The sequence below is a fragment of the Urocampus carinirostris genome, chromosome 11 (assembly GCF_059441175.1).
Source record: "Urocampus carinirostris isolate Australia breed hairy pipefish chromosome 11, RoL_Ucar_1.0, whole genome shotgun sequence".
Lineage (NCBI taxonomy): Eukaryota > Metazoa > Chordata > Actinopteri > Syngnathiformes > Syngnathidae > Urocampus > Urocampus carinirostris.
The window spans coordinates 36,596,563-36,619,116 of record NC_142359.1 but is presented as its reverse complement, the minus strand read 5'-3'; the positions used below and the strand labels follow the sequence as shown (position 1 = coordinate 36,619,116).

The 22,554-nt window shown below is 38.0% G+C and overlaps 1 protein-coding gene across 1 annotated transcript in view; it reads right to left on the bottom strand.

Annotated features, from left to right (window-relative positions):
• sema3c (sema domain, immunoglobulin domain (Ig), short basic domain, secreted, (semaphorin) 3C) overlaps window positions 1–22,554 on the bottom strand; it is an 81,935-nt gene that overhangs the window by 6,032 nt on the left and 53,349 nt on the right. The window contains exons 5-16 of the mRNA XM_088346666.1: window positions 21,532–21,651; window positions 21,234–21,324; window positions 19,529–19,648; window positions 19,305–19,447; window positions 16,516–16,630; window positions 14,770–14,839; window positions 10,355–10,499; window positions 9,189–9,411; window positions 7,749–7,837; window positions 5,516–5,557; window positions 5,281–5,438; window positions 2,877–2,944 (exon numbers count right to left, since the gene is read on the bottom strand). Coding sequence (XP_088202792.1) covers window positions 2,877–2,944; window positions 5,281–5,438; window positions 5,516–5,557; window positions 7,749–7,837; window positions 9,189–9,411; window positions 10,355–10,499; window positions 14,770–14,839; window positions 16,516–16,630; window positions 19,305–19,447; window positions 19,529–19,648; window positions 21,234–21,324; window positions 21,532–21,651 — 1,384 coding nt within the window. The remainder of the gene's footprint in view (window positions 1–2,876; window positions 2,945–5,280; window positions 5,439–5,515; window positions 5,558–7,748; window positions 7,838–9,188; window positions 9,412–10,354; window positions 10,500–14,769; window positions 14,840–16,515; window positions 16,631–19,304; window positions 19,448–19,528; window positions 19,649–21,233; window positions 21,325–21,531; window positions 21,652–22,554) is intronic.

Sequence of the window (22,554 nt, the reverse complement as noted above, 5' to 3'; positions counted from 1 at the left end):
AAGAAACTCTTTCAAAAATAAGTATGAGCCCATTTTTACACAAAACATACCATTTTATGTCACTGGGACTCAAATGGCACTGATAACAGGAATGACCCAATAATTTGCCGTGGAGTTTGCATGACTCCCAACATTTTAGTCAAATTTTTAGTCAAATCAAATTAAATTGAAAATAATTCATCACAACTTTTATTGATTCTGAGAAATATATAACATTGATACTGGAATATTTTGCAATTTAATTTTTTTTTTAATTGTAATATAAGATTATTCCAACAATTAATATTCCCCCAGAACCTTCAAAACATTAATAATTTTCTTTAAATTCCGCAATTTTTATTTGTTAGATTTTTTTTCAATGCACAATCTTCTTACTTATCAAGACATACATTAAGTTAAAAATACCAATTACGTTTCAAAATACACAGATGTTCAGTCTTAAAAATACAAATCCAATGTCTTATTCTCGATTTAGTTTTGTGGTATTCTGACATTGAATTCTGAATGAAATGAGACTGATCTGTCAAAATTCCAAATGAATTGGTTTGGAAAGAAAAATTAAAATCCTGAACTATTGCAACTTTTATTTTTCAAAATAAGAACTCAAACTCAAGTTTTAGTGCAAGGGTCTCCAACGTGATGTCCGCGGGCATCAGGTAACCTGAGGAGCCTACGGACAGGTTCTGAAAGTAGCTCACCATGGGTCATTGTGACTTTTTAGAAAATTTGGTTTGTAACTGGCGTGTTTTAGTGGTTTATTGAGCCTATCTTAACACAACTTTGTATAATAACAACCTTGTAATAACATAGTAACAACATAGTGATAACATGATTGTCATTCTAGAAATCCATATCAAACTGGTAGCCATTTCTGTGAATCGGTAGCAAAAAGTAGCTCTCAGCTTCAAAAAGGTCAGTAACCCTTGTTTTAGAGCAGGGGCTGGCAAACGCCAGCCATCAGGCCTGCCAAATGAAATTGGTAATATTTAATGGCAATATATGTAATAGTAAATAAAGGTGTGGGTGGTTGTATCCTTTAACAACTAGGGTCGTAGGGGCCCCATTTCCTGTGATGCGTCTTGGGCAAGTTAAGCCCTGTGGCACCCATGCCTCTCTCCAGGCCAACTGGTAAAAACATTTTTTGGAAGCCAAATTTGTCCCCATTTTCTCTTTGTGTGTCAACAACAAAACTACTACAACAGAAACACTAGAAAAATACTACACAACTACTTAAATCTAAGTATCAAATTTAGTGCTTGAATACAGGGAACTAATATTTAAAAATATTCTACAGAAATACTAGAAAAATACTACTACAGAAATATTACAATAGGAATACAAGGAGAATACAATTACAGTAATATTACAGAAATATTACAAAAATATTACAGAAATATTACAAAAATACTACAATGCAAATACTAGAAAAAAATTACAGAAATACCAAAACATCTATGGAAATACTACAAACATACTACTTTGGAAATACTTCAAAAATACCCCTGCAGAAATAGTGCAACAATGCCACCACAGTAACACTATGAAATAAAATTACTACTACAGTAATATTACGACAGTAATACTACAAAAAAAACCTATACTATACTGTTTTAGAGCAACTTGACAAAATATTTAAAGGGACAGTGGGTAATATTTAGTACCTCCTAGTGTTAAAAAAAACTTTAATGCCATAAAAACACACACACACACACACACACACACACACACACACACACACACACACACACACACACACACATTGATTTAAATACTGGGCAAAAATACATGAATTATACCAATACTGTTTAAAGTAAAAAAAAAAAAAATCTTAGGTCAAGAAATTAGTATTTCTTTTACATAGTGGAGTCCCTACCTAAGAGGTCGTTTGTCTGCTATCTTGTTGCTTGCTGTGGCACTAGTTTTTGTTCACTTAAGACAACAGTGATCAAATTTTACACACAAGGTAGCTTCAAGTTTTAACGTTTCATTAACCAAGTATCCTGCAGGTCCCCTGGAATTTTTTTGTCAAAAAATCATGTTATAAGTGATAACTTTTGACCCTTTTTTTTCCAGACCAACCCGAACTCTCCCTATCTAGCAATATCTACCAAAAATATGTGTTAAGACAATGTAATAACAGTTTAAAATGAAAAACAAAACAACATTTTTTTCAGGATTATAATGAATTAGACTGGAAATGCGTATTGTAAGACAACATAAACTGAAGTAAGAACTGTTACAAATACAAACCAAAACAGGTTTTGAGTCTTTCTCCCTAAGTTGTCCATATATTGTCAACTTTTTTTCATTATGACCAGGCGTTTAATGAACCTGTATGGTAGAGGGTAAAGCAATTCCCAGGAACAGAGACCCACATCATAGATAACCGATCAGTACCCTAATTCATTTCCCCTTTGGCTATCAAAACTAATAAAGTGATGTTCAAATGATTCAAATGTTTTTTTTATTGGTTACGGATAACAAAAAAAATGCTTCACGAAATGCATTACATATTTTCTGGCATTTCTTGCCTTTGATTGGTCCGTTTTGGAGAACTACTTTGATTGAATTAGATTTTTTCTTCGCCGCAAAGCTTGTCTTCTCTTCTTCCAGGAACCGTTTGAATTTTCATTTAAGCCCCATGGTCATTTACAAAGCGCCTGTAAAACGGGGGGACTTACGCCTCCATGGTAATAAGAGGGTTCCTTACGAGTGTCTTTTAACTTTAAGCTTTTAAATTTTTAAATTGATCGAATTAATATTTAATTGGAAAAAATTGTGACTTGTAATTTTAGTAAATATATATATTTTTATATCTTCATTTTATTTTGGCACTGGCTCCAACATCTGTGTTTAGTTTTGGAGGGTGCATTCACCTTTCAGGTTGAAGCCTCTGCATTGCGTGAGCGGATTGCCATGCATGATGTCCTGCCTCCTGCTCCTCCTGAAAGCAAAGCAAACATCAGGCGGCAGCTCGGAACCTCTCGTCTGTGTTTTGTCTGTACACTTTAAAAGCCGAGCGACTCTGAAACGTTCTACTCCTGTCTGCCGTTCTATTTCCGTCCTCATTTATCTCGATTGCTCGGTTATGGTGACACGAAATCGACATGAGAAGACGGCCAACAATTCAGATCAGACAAATGCGACCAATAAACAAAGTAAAGATCAAAATATTACAAGCTCCTTTGTATTAGGTAAGATGAGTGAAATGCAACTGTAGCCATAAGATTTAATTTTAATAGAAAAGGAATGGGAAAAATCTGCGTTAAACCCCTAATGTGTAATATTTGTCCACTAGAAGGCACTGTGTTGTCTGGTTTCGATTGAGGGCCAGTGATACATGGCAGAGCTTGGCGGCATGATGCCTGACAAACATGGTGGGGACCGAAGTCTGGATTTTCCTGCGTAAAAGCAGTGAAATTCAGACTTTGGTGCTCACCATGTAAATACAAAATTCTCAACTTAATTTGTTTTCAAAAATTAAAATTTGTATGAAAGTTCATGTATTTTTGCCTAATATTCAAATTATTTTTGTTTTTCTTTACTGAGTGTAATATTCTTTTGTACCGCTAGGAGGCACTAAATATTACAAAGTCCCTTTAAAGACAAACACATTTCTGTGTTTTGCAACCACATTTCAGACCATAAAAATCATACGGTAGTGAAAGATCTTTCGATATTCTGCCATTACTATGTCAAATGTGCTGATTTCTCATGTCTGGCAAAACCAAACAAACATCATCTTGTTCCAGAAATGTATGCTTTTGTTAAGTGTTGTCTTGTTTAATATATTATTATAAAGAAAATAGTGCAATTTGGAATCTATGCTTCTTGCTTTACGATCAGTGTTGGGCATGTTACTTAAAAAAAGTTATTAGTTTTAGTTACCCACTACTTTTTCCTAAAAATAACTGAGTTAGCAACTAAATTACTCTATCGTAAAAGTAACTAGTTGCCAGGAAAATTAACTATTTTCGTAATTGAGCAGTATTTGAGTCAGTTGAAAAGAGAAGAACAGCCAGTGTTATAGAACCTTGTAGTAATTATTGCACCTCACCAGCAACAGATTTAGGCTGAAAAAAATGAATTGCTCTCTCAGGAGCTGTTCTCTCATGGTTCAGATCCTACCTCTCAAATAGGACACATTGTGTTAGATCTGGTGATAAGACATCTGAACACATGGTTTCCTTGTTTTGAGTATTGATATGCTCCCGTTCTTCGCAAGGATAATATCAGTTTCCATCTCTATGCAGATGACACTCAACGGTATCTTCCTATGGAAGAATCTGCCCCATTAAATAGTGTAAAAAATGTTCTCTGAAATAAAAAGATAGATGTCATATTGCGCCTTTACCCTTCAAGACTAAAATATTAATTATTGGTCCATCTAAATGCTGTGGCTTGTTCACAAACACTCCTCTGAACATTGACAAATGTAATATCACCTCGAGGGACATGGTCAAAAATGTAGGTGTCACATTTGACCCTAATCTGTCCTTCCACTTACACGTTCAGAATATAACTGGAACAGATTCTTTCCATCTTCTAAACATTGCTTGAATTTGCCCTATGCTGTCCCAGTCTAATGCTGAGATTAATGCGTTTTTTACCTCCCTTCTCGATTAATATAATGTACTACTCTCCGGTCTCCCACAGTCTAGCACCATGAGTCTGCAGCTAGTACAAAATGCTGCAGCAAGGCTTTTAACTAAGACAAGAAAGTTTGATCCCATTATCCCGATTTTGGCTGACAAGCATTCGCTCTCTGTAGTTTAATATGTGATTTTAAGGTTTTGTTGGTATTATTTAAAATTATGCATGGACTTTCCCCCACATATCTTAAAGCTTTATTTCCCCCTATTTTCATGCTTGGAGCCTTCGCTAGAAAAATTCTGGTCTACTAGTAATCCCAAGAGCCAAGAAGAAATCTGCAGGTTTGAGAGCGTTCTCCATTCAGGCCCCAGTGCGGTAGAATGCTCTGCCTTCTGAGATCTGCTCAGCAACCTCAGTGGAAATATTTAAATCTAAGCTAAAACACACTTACAGTATATTGTATATCTTATGAATGACCTATATATTTCATGTTGATGTTGTATGCGTATTGATTGTTGATGCCCTTGCAACATCCCTTGTAGCCTGGTCCTCCTGGTATCCCACCCTTGGCATGGTATAATAATGGTCTGTAGTCTGTACCGCCCTTTGGGACACCTTGTGATTAAGGGCTATACAAATAAACATGACTTGACTTGACTTAATTAATTGAGTGACTGCTGCACGCACCTTTTCCCACTAGGGTAGAAGCGCGAGCAGCTAAAGCCGTCCCAGGCACAATATGGATCTCTGGCCAAGCAGCAGTCGGCACAGGCAGCACCATATGCATTGCAGCGGTGCAGCGACACCTGCGAAACCCCAAGCTCCGAGCTGGCATACAGTTGTTGCTGCAAATGCAGGAAAAAGGAGAACGGTGGCTTGCTTGACCTCACTAGAACCAGACGCAAGAATTTAAAAGACCTACTTTTTTGGACGAGATCCTCAAGTGGGTAACTGGAGCTCGGTTCTGGGCAAAAAAACACACACATAGGACTTTCAGGAAGTGGAAACACACGCTCTGCGGTTTCAAAGTAGGAAAAGCAGTTGCAAGCCACCCGCACAAGTTAATAATACAAAGCTGAAGCCTGAAAAAAGCTCAGTTTTGAAATATAAACCTCACTTTGTTATCTCTGAAAATTCTCTTGACTGTTGTAAAGATGCTCCTAATATTGTGAACGACACAAAGAACTTAAGGGGCGAGGAAAAAACATTAAACAATGATAAGTACTTTTTAGACTAGACATTAAGGGGTTTGAAACATTTCTGATATTTAGATGCATTGATTGGATAGATTTGTAAATGTATTGTAAGATATAATAAAAGTACGTATTTAGTTTATTAAAATATGTCGAATACAAAGATTCAAGCGCTTTTACATTCAAAATCATTAGATGTTCTTGCACACTACAGAATACTAAAAAACAAGTAAAAAAAAAAAAACAAAATAAGTGTCAAAGCCAGAAAAGATATTGGACCCAAGCGCTTAACGTTTATTGGGATATCGAGGAAGTCAGGTGTGAGGAAACATACGGCAGAGAGCCGGTGCTCGCTGGACAGGAGGAGCAAGCAGCTCATGGGATCGTAGCATGATTGGAATGCAGAAGTGAGTGGATTCGCCGAGCAGGAGATAAGAGCGTGGTCGGTGTACAAAAACGGGTCGATAGACGGAGCGGGAGATCAGAGCGTGGTCGGTGGGCAAAAACGGGTCAATAGCTGAAGCGGGAGATCAGAGCGTGGTCGGTGGGCAAAAACGGGTCAATAGCCGGAGCGGGAGATCAGAGCGTGGTCGATGAGCAAAACGGGTCATTAGCCAGAGCGGGAGATCAGAGCGTCTCGAAGGAGGGGAAAAATCAGGGACCCGGAGACGATCGGGGAATCAGGAGCAGACGAGCAGGATACGGATGAGGACGGCACAGACGGTAACCAGAGTCAAAGTGCTTGCCTTGCGTATGCCGAGGTTCGCTGACTGACTGACTAGGAGTGACTGGAGAACTGAGTTTAAATAGGAGGGGAATCAATCAGGCAACGAGCAGCGGCTGGCGCCAAACGAGCGGGCACAGGTGAGGTCAATGGGTAATCATGACAATAAGCTTGTTAAAAATTAGAAGTCGTAAACATTTACTAAAACAGAAATCTAATGTGATCATTGGAGCACTTTATTTGCACACAAAGGCTTCAAAATAAAGAAGCCGCTGATTAAAATGCTAGTCTTGATTTTTTTGTTGAAGTTGAAAAAAATGGTAGAATTAAAAAAATCGTCGGTGAGTGATTTTAAAGGGACAAAAGTCTAATGGATAAACTGATAATGTTAGGTGAGAATGCAGTCAAGATAAAAAAAGGTTCTGTTTAATACCATGAAACCTTGGAGAAAACGTCCACCCAAAATTAGATATTTTTTAAGGTAAAAAACAAAAACAAAAATGCATTATCCCTGAAAAAAAAGTTTTTTAATCCTTATTGTGTGCAAGTAAAATGATTTTTTTGTTGTAAATCATTATTCAAGTATATTTAAAAACTCTTTGGGTATGTTTTTCTTTAAGTCTGTGGTTATTTTAAAGCAGTTTTATTGGGTAGTTCATTGCGAGTAAATATGGTAGTTCAATTATTGTTTTGCTATGTTGCAAATTCACAGTTAATAAAAACGACAAGTGTCTTCACGATTTGATTCATACCAGGTTACAGGTGACTCCACCCACCCATCTAACGATCTCTTCGGTTACTGTCAAGGAAAAGACTGAAGATTCTGAGAATAAAAACCAGCAGGCTCAAGTGTTCTATCTAGAGTCTGGCTATACTTTGCACATTTTCTTCAGTGAAACCTTGTATACTTTGATATGCATATTTTTTTTACCTTTTATCTGCTATTTGTTAATCGCATTTTGCCTTATTTATTGGGTGTTTGCATGCGTGAAAGAAGTAATTTAATTTATGCTGTATGTTGGGAATATATCATATTTGATAATCAAGTGAATCATACTCTTTGAATAGAAATCGTAAGGTAAATAAACCCCACCCTACTTATCATGAAAACAGCCACAACTGAATTTGAATGGGCAGACTAACAACGTGTTTCCCATCAGTATCTCCCGACATTCATCTCCCTTTCCCCTCCTTTCTCCCTGCCTTTGATTTATTTAATAAAGAAGGTGGCAGCAGACCTTAAAGACTTGCAGTTCCTCCAGGATGAGATCCTTATGCAAGGACTGATTGCTGGGGAGGGCAATCACCTTCTGGATGCTTCCCTTGTCTGTGGAAAAAGGAGTTTGATTATCAACGGGCAACAACGACAAACGGCAGATAACGGATAACAAGTCGCAGTCGGGATCTGGCCGCTGGTCAAGAATTTGGCCTGAAAAAACAAAAGTCCCGCCTGCTGGATCAAAAAGGGTGTCGTCCTAGGCAAGACTCCTTTTGTTTTCGAGATCTTGACGTTTTACAAAGTCAAAGTTGAAGAGAATGAAGATACATTTTTGATAAAACAAGAATTGTGCTGTTCTCAAAGGGACACTGTGTGTCGTACTGGCGATAAAAAAATGAAACTACATTCATTTAAAAAAAACAATAGTGATTTAGATAGTGAGGAAAATACATGAACAATCCTATGAACATGCATTTTTTGACTCGTAGATTGTTAAATTTGCATTTATTTGACATATCATGAACCTCATCTCAAAGGAAGCAGACATCATTGTCGGGCATTTTGCTGTTATAGCTCCCCCCCAAAAAAAATCATAAATCTGATGAAATTGTATTGATCTTTGTGCATTTTAGCATTGATTTTTTGTTGCAATTTATTTTAGAACTTTTTTTTTATTAGAACTTAAAACTTAGATCAGTGATGGTGTTTGGACTCTACTTAAAGCAGGCCTTTTCTTACTTTCATCATTTTAATGCTACACTAATAATAATAAGAAACAATTAAAAAATTAAAAGTATGAGTATTACGTCACTCCCCAGGACCTCCTTTATCCCCTCTTACGCTATCCTAATGGGTTCCGCACCGGACCATTTTGCCAAGAGTAAGATAAAAGCAGATAGGCACAGTGAAAAATAAAGCATGAGGACTCTTTGAACTCAGATGAGCATTGTTAACTCATACTCAATAGGGAAAATATTCACTCTCAACTTTTCAAACTCATTCAGTCCCACAACGTACACATTACATACATTTTTAGAAGCATTGCCCGGAGTGCCAAAACATAAAAATACATTTTTAAAAAAATGTTATAAAGGCTTTGGCACAGCCAATCAGTAAGTATTAAGCCTCTGGGAATCATTTCAGTATGAAAAATCACCACTATATGAAAAGAATGGTGTCGATCAGAACTTTGTCAATGCACTTAATGCCTAGTTCTGCTTCCTGTATCCACTATATGGCACCATATGACAGAGTGTAGGCAGTCCATATGCATGATAGGGGCAGTCTGGTGGGAAAAGCGAAGATATAACAGATTTAGATCATTAACGCTTAAAAGATTTATTCTTTCTAAAAAAGATGAGGAAGTCCCTTTAGGTTTTAAACCCTAGTATTTTTCTCATCTTAAAGACAAATACAAAATTAAAGCAAAAACTCAAGATGACAGTATTGCAATTCCTACCGGTTCCCAGAAAGAGAACTTGGTAGTTTCCATCGGCGGCGGCCACTTGATCTACCGCCACCGCCGTGTACTTGTAGTCGGCACCAGTGCGGACCACCAGGGGTCTCCTGCTCACCGGGTAGATGGAATTAAACATGACCGGGTGGTTTCGCACAAAGTTCACCACCTCGTCTGGCAATTCTTTAGTGTTGTGGATGTCAGGCGTAAAGGCTCCACCAGGGCACTGGAACAAGGAATAAGAGGCACATTTTTGGTTTAAATTTTATTTGAACATGTTCTCAACTCGTTTCACTGCCATTGACGGATTAAGACATAGTTGTGTTTGACATTCTCACTGCTGAAGACATCTGCAACAGTCAGTCAGAATGTGACCCTAAAACATTTGTAACGAACAAAAAATGTTGGAAATTTAACAAAAATCTAGAGGTAAGACCGGGCATAAAAATTCAAGCCCGACCCGACCTAGTCTTGCGGGTATTAAATCCCAGAGGTATCTGTGCTTTGTGCATACATACCCAAGAGAATGAGTATGAAGTATAGATGCAAAGTGTTGCAATCTCTCCGGTGACCCCATGAAAAAATGTTCATCAATAATGAGATGACACACCAAGAGGGATGGGGATAAAGAAGAAAATGAAAGTCTGCCGAAAGATCAGACGGGGAAGATCAGAAAAGCACATCTAAGAATTAGCTTCAGTGTGACCACTGTGTTGGATGAGGAAATGCTGTTTGCTGTTTCATAATGTTGGCAGCGGACAGCATGAAACCAAATAAATTAAGCTGTCAACTAACAACATTCCAAAGAAATAACGCTGAAATGACGTTTGAGTTGTTTTGAAGGGGCGCGAGAGGTTTTCGTCTTCCAAGTGGGTTGTGACAGAAAATAATTGAGAAGTACTGCTGTATGTCATGTCTTATATGTCAGTTATACTACTTCAGTATTAGCCAAAAGGTCACTTGCATTTTTATATAGTAATATCTTAGGGTGGGACTGTTCTGTGCATCTGCCCTTATTGTCGTCACTGTCGGCGCATGGGAGAGTGAGAAACAAATTTAAATTCCTTGCATGTCAAGTACTGAGGACATTGACAAATAAAATGAACTTTGACTTAAATACATTTGTATACCCTTGCAAAAATGCTACAACATGATTCTGACTAGCTTACCGTTCCAGGCCTAGGGTACGGTATGCGTCCCTGGAAAGCAACCCACTGGAAGTTGGGCCCGTCTCGATGTGCAAAGGGCCCGTTGAAGACGGTAAGGATGTCGGCCATGTTGTACATGCACACCACTGAGCCTTTGAAGACTGAGCTGAGGAAGAAAACATTAATAGAAAAAAAAGAAAAAAAAAACAGGTTTGGGTGTACGTCACGGCACGCCGGGGGGAACAGAAGCACATTGTGCCGAGTGGATTTGGCCAATAAGCAAGACGTCTAGCATGCCGACTCAATTAGAAGGGAAAACATGAGGATCAGGTGACGTGCTCCTGACGATTGGCCATGCTGAAAGATGAGCAGTGGTGGGTGGAGTAGCCGAAAATATTACTCAAGTAAAAGTACTGTTACTTCAAATAATATTACTCAAGTAGAAGTAAAAGTAGTCATCTAAATGAGCAAAAGTAAAAAAGAACTAGGTGGAAAAACTACTCATGTACTGAATAACTGTAGTGACGTCGTATTTATTGATTTTTTTTTAAAACAACCACTCGGATCATTATTTTTTTCAAGTACAGTAAATTCCGGAGTATAAGCCGCTACTTTTTTCCCAAACGTTCAACCCTGCGGCTTATTCAGTGATCCGGCCAATTTATGTAATTTTTCTAACGGCTGCCAGCGGCGCTCGAGTACAAAAGGTAAGATTTATGTGCCGAGGAAGACTGCATCTTCTTGGCTTGTGCATACAGTAAGTTAAATTACCGTAAACATACCCTCATCATGCAAAATGCAAAAAGAAAGGCACATGACGCAGCTTTCAAGCTAAAAGCAATCGAGCAGTCCGATAAAGAAGGAGCGAGAGTGTTGCCAGCGTGTTTTGGAATAAGGGAGCGTGGGACGACGTCTATAAGACGAAGTTTCTTTCCGACACTGAGGAAGACGACTTTGACCGCTTCAGTTCTAGGGAGGAAGATGAGGACGGTTTACCGTGATTTTTACAAGTACTGTATGTTTTTTTTCCAGACCCGTTTACTGTGTTGCGAGCGTGTTGCTAGCATGTTTTGGAATAAGGGAGCGTGGGACGACGTCTATATGACGAAGTTGCTTTTCGATGGCTTCAGTTCTAAGGAGAAAGATGAGGACGGTTTACTGTTATTTTTACAAGTACTGTATGTTTTTTTAACAAACCCATTTACTGTGTTGCTCGCGTATTGCTCTCGTGTTGCTACCTGTCACAGGCACCGTTTGGGATGAAAGTTATTATTATTAATGCTTTGAAAACTCTCTCGGTGTACAGTCTTTCTTTGTAAATATGTGTAACCATGTATAATATGTATTTGCAACTGTATATTTTTGTAGTGTCTTTATTTCAGACACTTATTCTGATATGTTTCCCACGGGCGAATAGAAAAGAAGGGGCGAAAAAAACGCGGGCTGACGGGAAGTGGGGACCGGTAGAGGTGAGTGTTTGTGCGGGACCCGGACTCTGCAGGTCTGCATCAAACCTTAAGTACCGATATTATTTTCCGTTCATTTTGCCGGCTGTTATTTTTGGACTGTGTACTTTTATGAAGGACATTCAGTTTCAATCGCGGGACTTAGTCGGGTTTGGGTTAATTTTGTGTTTCTGTTACATTTTTTACATGCGGCTTATATACAGGTGCGGCTTGTGTAAGTACAAAATCGGTTTTCCTCTTAAAATGTGATGGGTGCGGATTACAATCAGGTGCGCTCTATAGTCCGGAATTTACGGTACATCCAATCAACAAAAATACATTTTATTCAACAGTAGATTGAAATAATCAACGAGAATTTAAGTGCTTTAATAAACAACAAAATAAAAATATTTGAAATCAAATAAATAAATTCAGCACATTAAGCACCAAGTAGCACATTTAAAGCCCCGACACTTAACAGGTTCTGCAAGCAGAACAACAAGCTAGCCCATGAACTCAAACAAAGGAGACATTGCATATTGTAGCTGGTGTTTGGCATGCTTTTCAAGGGGAACATGCTTTTGATTTGTGGCCAGGGGTGATCCTCCTCTTCTGTGTTTTAATAGTTGGTATTGCTAAGCGACATTTTCCATCTGTTTCTTCCGTAAACAAAATTTCCCCTTCTGAATTGAAATAAAGTCGTGTGACAAGGCTGCTACGTTTGATTGGTTAAACATATAGCAGAGTTCTGTGTCGAAATAAATGCGTCTAAGCGGAGACAGACGCGTACTTACGTGGAGAAGATTTATTAAGTATCGAAGTAACGACTTTAATGTTGCCTAATGTAGCGGAGTAAAAGTACCGTTTTTTTCTCCACAAATTTACTCAAGTAAAAGTAAAAGTATTTGATTAAAAATACTCCTAGGAAGTACAAAATGTCCCAAAACTTACTCAAGTAAATGTAACAAAGTAAATGTACTCCGTTAGTACCTACCTCTGCAAAATGGTAATGATTATCATTTTATTTCGGAATCAAAACCTTTTTATACTTGTATCTTTGCGCAACATCCTATCAAAATGTAAAAGTAAGTTTGCAGTTACCATCAGAATACGAACGTATAAAATAAATAATATTCAATCTGGTGGGATATTTTTATGGAAGTAGAAAAATATATTTAAATATGACATTAACTCGTAAAATAAATGATCTCCCAATTCAATAATATTAGGGAGAATGGACAGAAAATGATCTAAAAGGTGAAAATAGGATAAAAATGAATATTCGTATACATAGTCCTGCAGACTGGGAAGAGTGCGCCTAATGGTATTCTGGGGTGTCTTCATGACTCGCTGTAAGCTTTGTTAGGCTTTCTTGTGGTCCCAGCATACCACAATCCGTATGCCATGTAGGGTGTCATCACTAGTAATGGAGGCTGATACTGGTATCGGCTACGTTCTACTGGCCGTTTTACAATAGGAAAGAAACTGGATTTACTTATTATTTTAATGAAACATTAAGGTAAATTATAACGCTGGTATTTACAGGTATTGTTTTTCAATTGTTTTAAAAAATGTTTGGGGCGTGGGGTTTTATACGTTTCTTATACTAATATTGGTTATAAAAAGTAGTATCAAACCTTTAGAAAAATAGATTGCTGATACTGTCTTAAAAAATGTTTATCAACTCTCCACAAAACTCTATTACTAATTAATATATGACAGTTTTGCTGACTTAATCCAAAAATCGATTTAGGAGTAATTGTGAATGCATAAAAATCAGGGTTTTGGAGTACAGTAACGGAATACATGTAACTGCATTACGTAATTTGTATACAAAAAAATTGTATAATGTTACAATTACAGAAAAAGATGTATTTAGCTGAAATAAGGATTACTTTACAGGATTAAAAGTTTATTTAAAACTATATTTTGTGAACATAATGCGTCGATTGACGAATTGTGTCATAATTTCAATCACTGAAATGAGAGAGAAAGATTAGGTTTACACACGGCGTGCACGAGTCGTATCAGGTCTGTGTGCAATTGTAGAGTGCGCATTGGGCTGGACAAAAGAAGGCAGAGGGGAGAGTGTTAGTGGAGAGTTATTTCACGGTGGTTTTCATTTGTTCTATGATAAAATGTGCATATATTTTGTTGTTCCCATTTGTGAATTTGTGGTTGATGCTGCCTTGTTTTTTTGGGCTGTGCCCAGATAAACTTCATTCAATTCAATGTAATTTCAAAATATGACTTTGTTCGGTAACCAGTGTAGAGCGATCATCTTGTCACCAATAGGTCACAAGTTTGGCTCCTCCAAGTTAAATGTCGAAATGTCCATGGGCAATACACAGAACCCCTAATGCCTCCGATAAGCAGGTAGGCGCTTTGCATTAGTGTCGCCGCTATCGGTGTGTGAGAGTGATTGTGAATGGGTAAGTGTGGAGCATATTGTAAAGCACTTTGGAAGGTCTTTAGTGACTTGAAAAGCGCTAAATAAATGCACACCATTTACCATTTATAAAAAGATTGGGTTCCTCATGTACTCTTAATTAAAACTAAAACAGAGCATATCCTGTTTTCCATGATAAAGAGAAAGTTATATTTTTGCTTCATTAAGTATGCTGGTTAAAGTTTGAGTACTTTTTATAGGACTACAACTTTTCCACTAATTATTTTTCAAGGTTACATTGTTTATAAATGTGAAACAAAATTTACTAATTTTATTAATATTGTTTATTTTGTCTTTTTTTTTAGCATATTTGGTATTGGAGTAATCCAAAAATAATCGAAAGTAATCCAGTTACAATATTTCAGCATCATAGTATTCAGATTGGGCTCTGATTACATTATTTTCTACAGGTAACTAGCAACTGTATACATTTTTAAAGTAACCCTCCCAACCCAGGTAATAATGACCAGTAGTCATTGACCACGTGTTGTAAGTAGAATTACACATAAGGTTGCGGTTAAAAAGTAAGCTTAGTCTTTTACCTCGTGGATGTAAAGACTCCAAAAATTAAAAGTCCTTTGGGATGTTCACTTTCCAGCAAAAAGACACTTTCTGCAAAGAGACAGAAAGATATCTTGCTCAGACTTCTGCCAGTGTGACGCACGCGAGTGTGTTTTTTTTAACAAGCCATAAAAAAAGTTACACAAGAGAAAAAATACAGCGGATCGAGACTACAAAATGAGGAAACCGGCTTAAAACATTTGAATTTTTTTTTTGGAGGTAAAGACGCTAGGAAGATTAAGTATTATTTACAGAAATGCAATAAAAAAGTGGTTTGGTGTTAGCAACTTGATATTTTAAAGATGTACATAAGAAAAGACACCAAAATGGTTCAGTCTGATCAATTTAAATAAAGCATGTTCAAATACAACAAAATGTATAGCATAAAAACAGGAAATATTATTAACACATGGTAGAATAAAATAGAATTTAAGTAGAATGAATGCGAAATGAACATTTAAATCAAAATAATAATAATACAAAATAATTTCCCAAAAGTAAAATACAAATAAATTACATGCACAGAATAAAAAGTTAAACTAAAGATAGTTTTGAAAGAAATGAAAAAGAAAACATGTCTTTAATGAATGTATACATTTATGTATACGTGTGTAAAATAATACATTTGTACTGAATATTATTGAATTTAAAAACAAACTTTATAACAGAGCTGCTTGAGTCATCAAACAATATTTAATCTTTAGAAATTTTTAAAGTAAATTAGTATCTAAATTAAAGTAAATTAGTATCTGGTCTGATTTAGAAATACAATGACTTAAAGGGACAGTGTGTATATTTAGCACCTTCTTGTGGTAAAAAAAACCTCCATTTAAAAAACTAATACAATATTTCCATCCATCTACCTACCTACCTACCTACCTACCTACCTACCTACCTACCTACCTACCTACCTACCTACCTACCTACCTACCTACCTACCTACCTACCTACCTACCTACCTACCCTGGTCATATCCCTCGCAGGGGGTGACAACAGCAAGACAATCACATACACAAAAGCAAAGAAAAGAAAAAAAGAAAAAAAGTAGCAATCCAAAATGCCCAAAACGCCCAAACATGTTAAGCACCTAGGCACCCAAGTTGGTCATGCTTTCGTCCCTCCAGATGAAACAGGACACAAGAAAACGACCATGTCACTCGGGTCAGGGTGACACAACACACTCTTCTGTTAAACAGCAAGACCCGACAGCTTTCACTGGTTTACCCCTGCCGCATCATACAGGTGCTCTGCCCATCCCTTAGAACAAGTCCAAACATCCCACTATCCTTGAACAACAGCTCTCCACTCATTCCTATCACCAACAACAGCTCTAGCTTCCACAACATTTAGAGCTTTTTCATGCAATACAATATTCATTCAAACAATAAGCAAAAAAAAAATAGACCATCATATAAACGTGCATTTAAAAAAAGTTGAGAAATTTCCATTATTTGCATTACATGAGCCTTGAAGAAGCACTTTCACATATTTGTATGCCATCTTGCTGCCCAGAAAAAATCTAAAAGCTTGCAAAAGGCTTGGCTAAAAAAAATAATACGAAAAATGGCGTGGATTGGTTACTTTGAGTCTCCATAGTTTGTATTAATCTTTGTGCTCTTTAGCACTCTTTTTTGGGTTGCACAACACAATACAGTGACGTTCAGTTGCCAAATAATACATACTGTCCCTTTAAACAATTATTTTCCACTTTTATGAACTTGACTCACCCAGCTCGTCAAAGTGCGTCTCTGTTCCGTCCTCCTCCAGGACGGAACAAACCATCCTGGCTTTGAGGAAAGTAGTCCACTTATTGACCAGACTCCTCTGGCCTCCAATGTCATTCTGGAGAAGGAGAAGAACTGTTTTACCATGTATACTTTACAGTTCCATTTTTATGAAAAACCTTAAATTTTTAATTATCAAATAACTTGTCTAATATCTGTATTCTTTTGCCCATATTAATCTCTTGCGTTTGTTGGCCAATCTCAAATCTAGGCTTTTTTTGCCACTCTGCCTTGAAGGCCAGCATCTCGGAGGCACCACTTCATTGTAGATTTCAACACTTGGTGAGGACCTGTTAGGCATTATTTCCCAAACTAGACACTCTAATGTTTTTTGCCCTCCCACTTCTCTTTCTACTCTATGGCATTCTTTGAGGGGAGGAGCACACACCATTGTAGAAGATCTACAGTTTCTCTGCAATTTCCTGCATGCAAGCCAAGGATATTGGTTTGACTTTCAAACAAAAGTTTTCTCTTTCTGGCCATTCAAAAAGTGAAATCACATCCAAAAATGTAATACTTCTTAAAGGTAGGTCAGGACATGATGCGTACATTGGAAGCTCTGGGACTGCAAGACATTGACCTGAAGTCATGCGAGGTTTCGCTGCAGTGTAAAGACAAGCTCTTTCATATCATCGAACGATTTAACAGAACATTGGGAGATATGATCAGAACCCTTCCCCCTCAGCCCATAGCAAAGTGGCCACAAATGCTGCAGCAGCTCACCTTGGGCTGAGGGGGAAGGGTTCTGATCATATCTCCCAATGTTCAGTTAAATCGTTCTGCGATACCATTTCCAGTGGGGTGGTATGGAGTCGTATAGGATTTCTGCACCGCAGCCATCTCTAGAAGCTCTTTGATCAGTTTGCTCTCAAAATTGACATTGATTTCCCCCTATGTTCCAGTCCGAAGCCTTCGTTCTGAGAGTGCCGGTCTTCTGGTGATCCCAAGAGCCAAGAAGTGTTCCGCTGGTTCGAGAGCGTTCTCCATCTGGGCACCGGTGCTGTGGAACGCTCTCCCCCCTGAGATCCAATCTGCAACCTCATTGGAAATGTTTAAATCTAAGCTTATAACATACTTCTACTCTATAGCATATGAATAACCTATACTTTTCGTGGACAATATCTCTGTATTATTTGTGATTGCAACATCCTTTGCTGTCTGGTAATCCTGAAAGGGGGATACCACATGTGCGGCCCCTTCTCAAGGTTTCTTCATTTTCCTCATGTTGAGGTTTTTTTTTTTTGAGTTTTTCCTTGCCCTCATGTTGGTTCCAGATCAGGGGATGATGTAATAATAGTCTGAAATAGTCTGTGTAATAACCTGTGCAGCCCTTTGAGACTCTTTGTGATTAAGGGCTATCCAAATAAAAATGACTTGACTTGACTAAATAGTTAAGCGGTTTTCAGCTTTGCTAACATCATTGCACAAGGTTTTTTGAATGAATGAAAAACTTTATTCGAACATCACAATAAAAAACAGAACAAAAACAATAACTCAACAACACATTTCTTAATGGTGTGTATTTCTGATTGGTTTAACGCTATCTTCGATGAAGAAACAAACTTTTGGACGTTAGTTTACAATGTCAGGTATGTCACTGAAAAAGTAAATAGTTAGTTATCAGGTAATTCTTTTAAAAAGTAATTGCATTTACCCCTGGAATAATGACGCGCAAAAGTAGCACGTGACAAGTAGTAAGTAACTAGGACACTGGTGTTTTGTGGGTACTGCAAGTTGAGGACCCTTACGGCACCCTTAGCGACTCTTATGTACTTGTCCACTTGCCTGGTTGTGCCGCCCACATCATTTTCTACTCTGGTCAGAGCCTATTTGTACTTTTCTCTAAAGGGAGAAGTACACAACAATGTAAGAGATCTTGGCAATTTTTCACATGGAACAGCCGTAATTGGTGAGAGCACAAGAGCGTCACATGATCTCTTTTTCTGGCCGTTCTGAAAGTTTAATCATACCCACAAATGTGATGCTGCAGATACTTGACCAACTCAAAGGAAGGTCAGTTTTATAGCTTCTCTAAACAACTCAGCTGTTTTCAGCTGTCTAACATCCTTGCAAAGGGGTTTTGTAATCCAGTGTTTTTCAACTGCTGTGCCGTGGCACACCAGTGTGCCAGTTAATTGTCGTACTGTGCCATGAGTATTTATCCATTTTGTGTGCCAGTGTGGTCTAGCGAAAACTAAATTATATTTGGATTTCTTTTTTCCGAAGATGTAATGGCACCGGCTGGATTTTTTTCATTGAAAAAAATGTACCTTGGCTCAAAAAAGTAGAAACACTTTTCCAACCTTCCTTTAGCCTTCTAATGCAATTAGCCAACACAATGTACTACTGTACAACTGGAGAGTTTGTTGCTGTTTGTTGCCTCTATACACCTATGGATTGCATTAAAAAACAGACACTTGCAGCTAAAATCGTCATTTAATTTGTTAACAATTTATGGGGTCTCATCTCATCTCATTAGCCGTACCGCTTATCCTCAGTAGGGTCGCGGGGGGCTGGAGCCCATCCCAGCAATCATCGGGCAGTGGGCAGGGGACACCCTGAACTGGTTGCCAGCCAATCGCAGGGCACAATTTATGGGGTGTATTTCTGATTAGTTTTATTGAAAAAAAAAAACGTGCTTTTCCTTCAATAATAAGGAAATTTCTTGGTGACCCAGAACTATTGAACGGTGGTGTACATCTTGATGATAAACTCCAAACGACGCCACTTACTGGACAGACGCGTGCCACCATGCTGTGGATGTTCCTGGTGTTCCCGCTGTTGTCTGTAAGCCTCTCGCGAAAAAAGAAGTACATTTTGGCATCGTTACTGTCCGTCCCGTCTGGGATCAGGTGGGCGTCCACGAAGATTGGCTCTGAGAAGAAAAAAGAAAAACATCACAGATGAATACAGTTAAAAAAAGTATTACGGTAGCAATCAGATCCGCCTGGCGTACCGCTAAGCCACTTGGAATTGTGCTGGTCGGTCCGCACTGCGTTCCTCTTGGTCAAGCTGCGGAAAATAGCCGCATCCGTGCCCATAAAGTCAATGTACATACCAGAAAAAAGCTCCTGGTCTGAAACCACAACAAAAATGTGTCACAGCGAATCAAAAACATTCAAACAATTTTAAAACCGGGGCGTCAAATTAATTTAACATTGTGGGCCACATGGGTCATTTTTACTATTCGGTGCCATTTGGGCATGGTTACCTTCTTTCAAAAAATGTAAAATCTCAACGTTTGCAAAATGTAATCCGAGAGAGTCTTAAAATATTTGGTATGACTCTCACTAGCTAAAAAAATAGTAATAATTCTCAGGGTCAAAAGTTTTCCAGACCCCTGAACTAGAATCAGAGTCATTTCTTTAAAATGAATTTACCCTGCCTACATTTTTACCCATAATATACAATTTTATGTCACTAAGACTCAAATGGCACCGGGTTATTGGAATGACCCACTTATGCCCTCAATAAAGACAATTGGACAGAACGCATAAATGAAACCATACTCTACTATAACTAACCAAAATATCATGGTTTTCTTTGTTTTAATGTAAAAAAAGCAAAAGAACACAAGGGGAAACATTTCCTCTACAAAACATTTCATGAAACCCCTGAGATATCCTTAGCCAAATGTTCAAGTTATTTTTATGTGTTGTTCACATTTATACAGTGCAACTGATCCCACTGATTGTTCAAAGGCATACAACTTTAACAATAGTGACGCACTTTAAATAAGTTTTAAAATGGAGGGATTTCTTGGAACAATGTTCACATGTGAATGAAAAATATCTTTTAACCACCACCGTAAGGATTTATCATCACAGTATTTTTTAAAAAGCAAACAGTATCCAAGACATCTTTTTTTAGGTGTTAGTAAATGGTCTCCATTGATATAGCACTTTTTAAGTCACTGAAGACCTCCCAAAGCGCTTTACACTCACTGATTCACACACCAACCCACCAACGCACACCGATAATGGCGACAGACATGCTAAGTGCCTAACTGTTTATTGTGGGTATTAGGGGTTCAGTGTCCTGTCCAGGGAAACGTCAACATTTAATTCAGACAAGCCTGGAATTGAACCTGCAACATTTCAGTCACAATACAGTTCATTATCTCCTTAGCTACTGCCACTACAGCCTAATTCATTGTGGACTTGTTTTTGTCCCTGATACTTGAGATCTTTTAACGTACAAGTACATTAATACCATAGCTGTGGTTTTCAGAATGTCAATCATCATGCAGGCTTCATTGAACCTTCTTGTGGACCGGTCCTTGTAGACGGGCCTTATGTTTGATGCGCCTGCTTTAAAGATTGTTTTAAATTTTATTTAGAAAAAGTATATAGTATTTCCAACAATTGAATCCATACCATCAATTGTTCTGAAGTGTTTATGCTGTATATTAAATACATTTAAATTCCAAAAATGTGAGAATGAAGGAAAAGTACTTTTTACTTTTACTTAGGTAATTATTTGGATGACAAATTTTTACTTGTACTTATACTGAAGTAATAGTATATTTTACGTGAGTAAATTTTTAGGCTACTCCACCCAACTCTGGAAAAAACAGTCAACATACAAAATACATACAAAATGTACTATGATAATGCAATTTGCTGTCTGTTTGACTGCAAATAAGCCGTTGTAAGACGTACTGAGCATGACGGAAACGGTGTTGACCCGTGGGTTGAAGGAGCACCTCCCTTTCCCCGACTCGGACCTGGAGTCAATGTGAAATATTTGTTCCTGTGGCAGAGAGAGCCAGAAGAAGGCAATAAATCTCACACAAATGACTTTTTTCTTGTCTTGACAGAAAGCTGCAGAACAAATCAAATCTTCGTTTTGAGCCGCCAAATCCCCTCCGACGCTTCAGAGACTGGCCACGGCTCGGTTGCCAGGGGAACGACTCCCCCATCTGCTGCATCTCATCAAAGGATGGGCAAGTTTTCTCACCTCTGGTCGCCGTCCTCTGTTGACGTAGACACAAACGGGGCTGAAGGCGCCGCTGCCGCACATGAAGAGGTGAGTTCGGTTGAACGGCTGCACCACGCGCACAAAGTTGCCGCAACCGTGCTTGTAAAGTAAACACACAGCAAAAGAAATATAAAAGTACTGTATTTGAAAAAAAAAAAAACAACAGGATAAAATGGAGAAGAAACTGTAACACTTGAAGCAATATTATTGATACTGTGTCATATCTGACCACTAGATGTCCCTGTATTGTGTAGTGCAGGGGTCGGGAACCTATGGCTCGCGAGCCATATATGGCTCTTTCTATGAGAACCTGTGGCTCAGAGACAAATTTGATTGCATGCAAATTTTCTCCAACTCGTCCAAAACATAAGCTACGATTCCTGTTCAGATACACGCAGAGCCAAACCAAAACTAACACCTGAGCAATACTTCGCAGTAAATATAGGGCACGTCTTTCACTACAATTTACAGTCAAGGTGTCACAAAAAAAAAAAAAAAAACTTGTTCTGGCTGTACAACGCTAAATAATCCGTTATATAAAACATCACTATATTATCTGTCTTCAGTGTTCAGATACCTTATGATGAATCCACAGAACAAACTGTAAATACGCCAAAACACCGGAAGAGAACTTAAAGTTTTTTGATTGGGTGAGTGGGAGGGATGGGTGGAGCTATGCAAAAAGTGCAAGCACTCCCTCCCATCTCTCGCCCTACGCCGTCTGCGCCATAGATAAGCACATCAGGCTCCCTGTTTGCAGAATGTCGTGACGTTTTTACAAAATAACTGCTTACATCTGGTTTTGAAACCAATATGTGTGGAAAAAAAGGGTCAAAATGAGTTTAACCGATCTTAAGTAATTGCAAGAAAGAGACAAGTTTAAAGTGGTATGATTGTTGATTTTGGGACACGGGCTCTGGCATTATTCTCTTTTCATAATTTTTAAGCTTTTGTCTGGGGCGCGGGTTTAGCAATTTAGTAAATTTGTCTCATAATATATGG